We start from the raw sequence: 8325 nt of genomic DNA on the forward strand, positions 1-8325 counted from the left end.
AAAGGCTAGCCTTTGGCATAAAAGTAGCAAGAGGCAAACTAAAAAAATTAAAGTTGCAAAAAGTATGAATAAGTTACAAGCAGCAAAATGCTAGCTAAAAGCTAAAGTTAGTGGAAAGGTACCCTGCCAAACAGGAACAAAAGGCTAGCTAAAAGTAGTGGAAAAGTAACAAAAAGCCAAAAAGGGCTGAATGTAGCAGAAAAGTACATAAAAAGAGCAAAAAGCTAAAAAAAAGAAGCTAAAAGTAGTGCAAATGTAGATAAAACCAGTTAAGGCAAAGTAAAGGYTGAAAGTAGTGACGACAGCTAAGAACTAAACACAGACAGAAGCAGATATTTTGAGATTTTAAGGCATGTTTTGAATAATTTGACATCATTTAAAGAGTTTCTATGGGGGAATATATTTGTAAATACGGTGACGTAAATTAAAAATTTCTATTAACAACTATCTAATGAATGAGCCCAAAGTTTTGCTCCATGAAGGGCTACAGCTGAATCAGCATGTTTTAATTTGCCCACAACAGATACACATCATTGAACTTTATGATTTAAACTGTCCTTCAAGGTTCAAATTAGTGTCAAACTCTGCAGAGAAAAACCAACGCTTTATCTTAAAGTCCCACTCTCCAGTTTGTCAAAGAATATTTGAACGCTTTGGTCGAGAACCCAGCAGGTCTGCATAGTCTGGGTGACCCCTGCTGCAAGTCAAACTAAACACTCCAGAGCCGGAGCAGCGGGAAAGCCAGCATCTGAGGTCAAACAACTGGGCTGCGTAAAGTCACACAGCCCAGAGCGAAAACCAAAATGTGTAAAAGACTTCACTTTGGCAGATTAGTCTGTTTACATCCTGGACTGGACGGGGTTTGGCTCGACTGCAGCGCTGCGCTTCCAAGAGGGCCCGTCTTCCCTTTCCTCTCTTTAACTCTCTCCTCTCCTGCTTTACTCTTCRGTTTTATTCTGCGTAAACTCTCCAAATCCAAAAAAATAACCCACTACAAACAGCAGAGCTGCATTAAGAAAACAAAAAGAGTCAACTCTTCAAAATAAAATGTGAATAAATTTGTAACATGGCACGAAATGGCATGGATGTAGAAGTTGTAGTTCTRGAAAACAAAACAAAACAAAAAACTCTCCACCTCCAGCACAGTTTGCCAAGTTATGAGCTCAGACTTGGTTTCCCTTCTGCTGAATGTCTCTTAATAGCTTCCACAACTTTTATGACACTTTTTACTCCCCCCTTTTTTTTATCTGAAGCAATTATTAGAGCCTTGTGAATTCAAAGCTGCAAACACAAACATGTTTTACTCATTTGGAATCAAACYGAGATCCCCTCGTGGTAAATCGGGGCCTACGAGTGATGATTTAATCCTCCAAACATGGTACTTCACGTTAAAGCTAATGCTAACGTCTAGTAAAACGACGTCTACCTTGGGGAGAATTAGGTTTTAAAGTTTAAGAATGTGCACGTGCCATTTGGTCATTTATTTTTAAAAATAAAAGCTACATCCACATGTTTCTAGGAGAGATATCTGAAATACTCATGCCGCACCACAAGGTGGCAACATTTTCCATATTAACGTTGCAAAAAACAGAGGAAGAACAAAGTTTAACCTAACTAAAGATTCTCTCAAAACRGTTGTAGTTGGAGTTTTTATTGATAATTTCCACTCGGTTATTAACCATTTCAGCACCAGTCAAGGTTTAGCGTCAACAGAATTAGAATAAAAGGAAAAAATATAAACAAATAAAATTAAAAATACCATTGTTTTAGTTGTTAGGGCACAAAGAGGTCATGATTTCTGCAAGGATACTTGTTTTGAGACTTTGTCCGCATTCAAACAATTTTTTTGAAAACACGTTGATTGTAAACGTAACACTACGCTCAAAAAAATAGGCCTGGCATAGAGTATTTTGGTATGATTTAAACAYGCAAAGCGATATACTGAACAACTCTAGCAACGATACCAGGTCTACGGAAATCCTGTGGGGACATTTTGGGACTTTTTTCTTTTGCGTTACCTTGAAATACTCATTTCCATCCATCCATTATCTATAGCTGCTTATTCCTTTAGGGTCACGAGGTCACTGGTGCCCATTTCCAGCAGTCACAGTGTGAGGGGCGAGGTACACCCTGGACAGGTCACAAGTCCATCACAGGGCCACACATAGAGACAAACGAGACAAACAACCATTCACTCTCTCACTCACAACTAGGGACAATTTACAGTTACCAGCTAACCTAACAGTCATGTTTTTGGTSTGTGGGAGGAAGCCGGAGTACCCGGAGAGAACCCAAGCATGCACGGAGAGAACACGCAAACTCTACTCAGAAAGGTCCCAGGGCCGGGATTTGAACCGGCAACCTTCTTGCTGAGAGGTATCAGCTCTACCAACTGATTCAAGACTACCACCTGTACCATTTTAAAGGTAATTGTAATGTTTATGACAATAATTACAATGAATTAGACTTTTATTTTGAAATAACCGGCTACTGAAACGGTATGGGTCGCCACAAGTTGAGGAAGTGGACTGTGATTTTGCGTGGCCGTGATACATTTATGCAGAAGCTAAAATAAAGCAGTAACGCTCGTGTAATGGTAGCCTGGCCCTCGCCTTCCTACGCAGTTTCGCTCAATTCTAGTTTCCCTTCACTGCTCCGTCTGGGATTTCTCCCATAGACAAGGATTTCTTTGGGAGCATTTCATTCGGGCCAATCAGAGAACAGAACGTTGATTTTCTGCACAGTGTCTGCTTGTAGTTTATTTCACCTGGGCCAATCAGCAAACAGAAGGCGGAGTTTTGAACAACGTCGATTTTCTGCGSAGTGTCTGCTAGTTAGTTTAGCATTCGGCAGTGGAGGAAGTGAATGAAGCYAGTCCGTGTTGATGAGGCTTCCAAATTTAAAATAAATCCATCTGACAATGCAGCAGCTCTCATTTACAGTCATCTTGTTCAGCTCGGTACTTTTCTCATCTCAGTAGGGTTGTTTACGGCGCACGCGATTTCCGGTTAACGTATTAGCCTCCTTCACAGCGACATACGTCGCGGCCAACCGATCCAATCATTTTAAACTTCAGCAGAGGCCACGCCTCCAGCAAGAATCGCTTCTCTATAGCCGAGAGTCCAGACAAAGTCCGCGTCCGAAGCAAAGTGAAGGACAAGGGTCTGGTTTTTACCAGGCTAGTGTAATGGTGCACATGTGAATTTATTTATAAACCAGCAGGCACAACAATAACAAATAACATTTGCGAAGGAGCGCAAAAGTACTGCGAGGTAAAGTAAAAAAGTACTACGAGGGAACGCAAAAAGCAAAGGTGGAGCACGTGACCAAAAATATCCGCTTATTACAAATGTAGCTTTGCTAAAGCTAAACCACTAAAAAAAATTAGCGGGAGCTAACAATAACAAGYAAAAAATTAGCAGAAGTTAGCATTAACAGCTAATTGCTAACTGCTAAGATKGCYATCTGTCTACGTAATGTTCTGGCCTCCTTTGAGMTGATGACGTGACGACATATGAGACTTTGGAAATTTTCCGCAGTTCATGTTACGTCACTCCTGGCTCCCTTGTTTAATCAGTTTGGGCTTTTGTAACTATGCTTGTTTATTTATTAAGTTTTGTAAAAATAAAAACGAAATTTGTCCACGGACTTCAAGCTGGCAAAACCTAATTTAGCAGAAACWAACTGCTCTGCTAACGTTTTCCAAAGTGAGTGAAAAGGTTAATCGCTATTAGCCGTTAGCAGATTAAAGGACCTCCTGGCAAAAAGGATGGCCCCTAGAGTGGGCTCTGTACAGGCCTGTATACAAAAATACACCAAAAAACCAGACACTAAAGAGCACAAACACCAGGGCGTATTGAGTTTAACGTACCGTCTTGAGTTGTTAACTTTTATTACAAATGTTAAAAGTTGACCATAAAGTCATGAGCTCAGTCCAGAGGCTCACAGTGAGTGTGAGATGTCATGAAGTAGCTCTTTCTGTACTTGACTCCTACACACTAGTGTCAACAGGAAAGAGTCAGCCAATGAAACTAATTGGGTGGTGTGTGTGTGTTTTGTGAAAAGAACAGCCTGTACCGAGCCGGACTCCCTCCCACCGCTCTCTGACTGGCTGCCTCCTCAGTGGTCTGCTTTCTTTTGCCCCGCTACGATTGGAGACTTGGACTGTCAGTAAGTGAAAACTTCTTTCCCTCTTTTTTTTTCTCCTTTTCCTCCTCCTCTCCCCCTGAGGACATACCCTTGTTGTTTTCAACTTCAGAAGCAGCAACGCCGGACCGAAGGGATTCTGCAGAGAGGGCCTGAACGTGCACAGCGAGTCCCAAGAAACAAATGAACAGAAATGTTCTTTAAAACCTCCTGAGCTGCTTCAGATCGAAGCCACAGACGCATCACTTATAACCAAACTCATTGTTTTTATCTAATACTACGATCAATGTGTGTCTGTAAGCAAAAGATCTCAATGAATTCAGTCTGATTTGAGTGAAACTTTACATGCAATCATCAGATGAAAGTCTACTGCTGATTAAATCAGAGCCAAACGCAAAATGGTCAAAATGAGCTAAAACTATAGAGTTGTCCTCAAACAGTACTTGAGTGCAAACAAATTGACCAAAATGACAAAGTTTATCTTCAACATAATAAAAATAATTTTAGTCTATAAGTTATAATGGTTGATAAAATATGTGATTTTGGTTTGTGATAAATGAGCAAAATCAGTCAAATCTGGTCTTGTTGGCAAAAATTGAGTCATTTATTTACATTTGTACAATGATGAGCTCACTTCAGAATAAAATAATGATTGAGTGTAAATTTAAAAATTGTTAAAAGCCTGAAAATTCTAAATAAAAACCTATACTGGGTTTAAAACATGACATTTCTTAACATAATAATTAAATTTTAACATCAAAACTAGATTTTATTACATTACTGGTACAAAATAAATTGTGGCTTTGAAAAAAAAAAAGAAGAGGTATGAAATCGATTATTAGGCTCAGTTTTGCAATTTTATTTATTTATTTGTCTTTTACAAAAAAAAAAATGAAAATATATTTATGAAAAAAAAGCACATAATGTTGCTTTGGAAAGCTGTACACACACACCCACAAAAAACAGCACAACATAAATAAGTTAGAATAAACTTTCAGTGTTTATCAAAAAAAAAGTTACACTTCAATGTTTTACAAAAAATGAGTTTCTCTTTTTTTTCTTTTCTTGACCCTCATTAAAAAYGAGAAAATGAATAGTGCAACTTCATGTTCCACATGAATTCCACAGCACAAAAACAAATCTTTGATTCACATATTTGCATAAAAAAAAAGAAAACGCCCAGTGGTTTTAAAAAATATTTACTCTCTTACCCTGGAGCATGAATGGGAAGTAACCTGCAACTTTATTTAAAGTAACTTCTGGGGTTATTTCAGAAATTTGGTTGGATATTGCTCAGCAGTTTGAACACCTCTCTATCCACAGGTTTATAAACAAAAACACACAAAAAAAAGGGACAAACTCGTATTTATAAAGTCAGTTCGATGGGCTTACAGTTTACAGTGTGGCCATCTGGGTCTTCAAAACATATTTGAATGAAAAAACATTTATACTTAACCCTGACTTTTAAAAAAAATGTTTTATTATTCAATTACCTGAATAATGAATCATTATTTTGTTGGAAATTGCACTGCAGCTTCCAGAGTCAAACTCACACACACACATAAAAAAATGTATAAAAAGCAAAAAAAATTGCTTTCTTAATTGCTACATTTGAAACATAGGTAGTACATATTTTTCTTTTTATAAAAACAAAATAAAAAGAGCAAAAATTAATTTGCATACTGCTACATTGTCTGCTGCTTTTTGAGGATATTGATTTTGAGTTCTAGTGTACATCTTCAGTGCTTTTTGTGCAGCTTCCTCCTCTTCCTCAGGATACAAAGCTGCTTTTTTTTTTTTAAATTTTTCTTATATTTTTCATTTTGTCTCTTCTGTCAGATGATGAGAAAGCCTACAGTAATCCACCAGCAACAGGTCTCAGTGCTCTGCGGGACGTAAAGAGGAAACAGGCTGTTTGAATGGTTGCATTTATGCTTGATGTCACACATGCACACACACACACAGACACACACAGACACACACACAGCTCGGGGAGCTTTAAACAGGTCAACACGAGTTTGCACACAGCAAAGCAGATGTTTACAGTTCTTGTTTTTGTTATGCAATATTTTAAAAAAAGGCACAAAAACTGGTTCCTGACCTGCATTTTACAGGACCTCCTGGTTATCCTCAGGCCTGCTGGATGTCTTCACCACACCTCCAACACAGTCCTCCTCCTCCTCCTCATCATCATCATCATCCCTGTCCGACTTCGACCTTCTCTTCGGACACTCATCGGAGCAGGAACCTGACATAAATATATATTTTAATTAAAAAAAACGACTTTTGACATCTTAAGTAGGTTATAGCACCCAAACAGATACAAAAACAACTTAAAAGTTGTTAAATTTAACTTCAACGGCACATGTCAAGGTCGACTTTTCGACTGAATCTTTGGTGTTGTGTCCAGATTTGTTCCCCACCTCCATCTTGGCCGTTTTCTCTTTAACCTTAGCGGTTTTAAGATTTTTTTTTTTCGTCCACTCACATTGAAAATAACAAAAATATTTGCTCGTTAATAAAAAAAAATATAAGTTCATATGTTTGTGAAATAAATACATGAGTCGTGACGTCATGACGTAATTTTTAAAAACTGTTTTACGTCGAAATGTGTACGTTTTAAAAGGGTAACCCACAGAAAAAGTAGCTCCGGCACGGATTTCGAGCGGGTAACGGAATCCGACACAACACCCGCTGCTTCCAGCCAGTCAAAAATGGTGCAAAGCACTTCAAAAACTGTTTAAAAGTCCCTACCGGAGGCTCCCGATCGTCGTTTCCTCGAACCCTTCGTCTCTGGAGCGGACTCGGTCCTCGTCCTGCTCTCCTCGCCGCGGCCGGGCGAGTCTCGAGCCTCTCCCCGCGGCGGCCGTTCACTCCCGTGGGGCAGCCTGCTGTAAAACTCCGGTGCCTCCTCGTCCGCCTTCCATTCGTAGTCCCCCCCGGGGAGCGGCGTCTCCGTCACCGGGTCGAAGTTAAACCGCTCCCTGAAATCCCGCACGCTCTCCCGCTGCGAGGCGTCCGCGTACCTCCGAATCTCCTCCCGGTCGGGCTTGCCGAACAGCATCCGGCGGGCGCCCGAGCGGACGCTCTCGGCGGGCTGCCGGGCGTCCACCCTCTCCACCGTCGGGCTCGCGTTGGAAAGGCGAACATCTGACATTTTGCGGCGCACACGCGACGAGGAAGGAAGGCACACGCGCTCGCGCACGAGCGAGGAATTTCGGACGACTCTTTCACGCTGCGAGCACTCCCTTTAAAAGCAGAAACGTGTGCATGCTCCGCGAATGTCATCCAAGAACCATCAAAACAAAATTAAAGAAGAAAAAAAAATGGAGGTGTACAAAGAGAGAGAGAGAGAGAGAGGAAGGGGGGAGGGAGCGGCGCGCGCACGGAGACACTCCTGTCAGGTTCGTAGTAAAAATACGTCAAGTCACAACAGCCAACATGGCGTTAGCCCGAGCTGAGGCTGAGGGAGGAAACTTGACTATTTAAACACAGATCTGTGGGTCCGCCCATAGCTGCGAGTTAAACAGGAGGAACAGCAGATCCTGGATCAGATTTACTAACGTCTGCGTGTCTCTGCTGTTTGAAGTGGGTCAAAAACAAGCAGGTAAACCATAAAAGATAGGAAAAAAAAAAAAAACCACGTTTCTCACTATGAGCCTTGTGTGCTGGGCTGACATCACAGATATGATTTAATCAGTTTAATTCAGCTGGTGAGCCAAACTATGACAACTTTAAAAAAATTAGCTTCAACTACTGACTTGGATGACATCAGAGGTCTTCCGTCATGGTTGGCCGTGTGCCTATCGCTGTCAGACTTTGGAACGGTGCCACGGAGGAAGTGGGAAGTTTGTGCTTCACTTGCTGTAATTTGCTCACGCGAGTTTATAATTTAAACACGAGCAGGGCCGGCTCGAGACATCTGGGGGCCCTCGGGCAGGATGTGTTCAGGGGGGCCTGCTTTACCATAAAGAGACATTTAAAGGTAAACAAAACCAAATAATTTATAGAGCTTATTTTGTATATCTATGAACATGGTGGCTGTGTCCAAAACGACAGGCCGGGTCCTCCGGAGGACCCAGACTCCCCGGTCGCAGCGGGCCGGGTCCTTGGTAGACCGGGAAGACCGGAAAAAAAGAGGGTGTGAATTTGGACGGTCTAGCCTCCCCTCCTTACCCC

The 8325-nt window shown here is 41.2% G+C and overlaps 1 protein-coding gene and 1 long non-coding RNA gene across 2 annotated transcripts; one reads left to right on the forward strand and one right to left on the reverse strand.

The window, feature by feature from the left end:
* Positions 1 to 2320: 2320 nt before the first annotated feature.
* Positions 2321 to 4578, forward strand: LOC106525581 (uncharacterized). Its single transcript, XR_001311135.1, has 3 exons — positions 2321 to 2426; positions 4066 to 4170; positions 4259 to 4578. It is a non-coding gene; the product is annotated as an uncharacterized LOC106525581 (long non-coding RNA).
* A 545-nt stretch (positions 4579 to 5123) lies between these two features.
* LOC106525565 (cyclin-dependent kinase inhibitor 1B) lies at positions 5124 to 7772 on the reverse strand. Its single transcript, XM_014019856.1, has 3 exons — positions 6901 to 7772; positions 6248 to 6394; positions 5124 to 6032 (listed from the first exon to the last, which is right to left on the reverse strand). The coding sequence occupies exons 1-2, from the start codon at positions 7301 to 7303 to the stop codon at positions 6255 to 6257; spliced, it is 543 nt and encodes a 180-aa protein (XP_013875310.1). The 5' UTR covers positions 7304 to 7772; the 3' UTR covers positions 5124 to 6032; positions 6248 to 6254.
* Between the last annotated feature and the right edge of the window lie 553 nt (positions 7773 to 8325).

Source organism: Austrofundulus limnaeus, unplaced genomic scaffold (genome assembly GCF_001266775.1).
Source record: "Austrofundulus limnaeus strain Quisiro unplaced genomic scaffold, Austrofundulus_limnaeus-1.0 Scaffold234, whole genome shotgun sequence".
NCBI classification, from domain to species: Eukaryota; Metazoa; Chordata; class Actinopteri; order Cyprinodontiformes; family Rivulidae; genus Austrofundulus; species Austrofundulus limnaeus.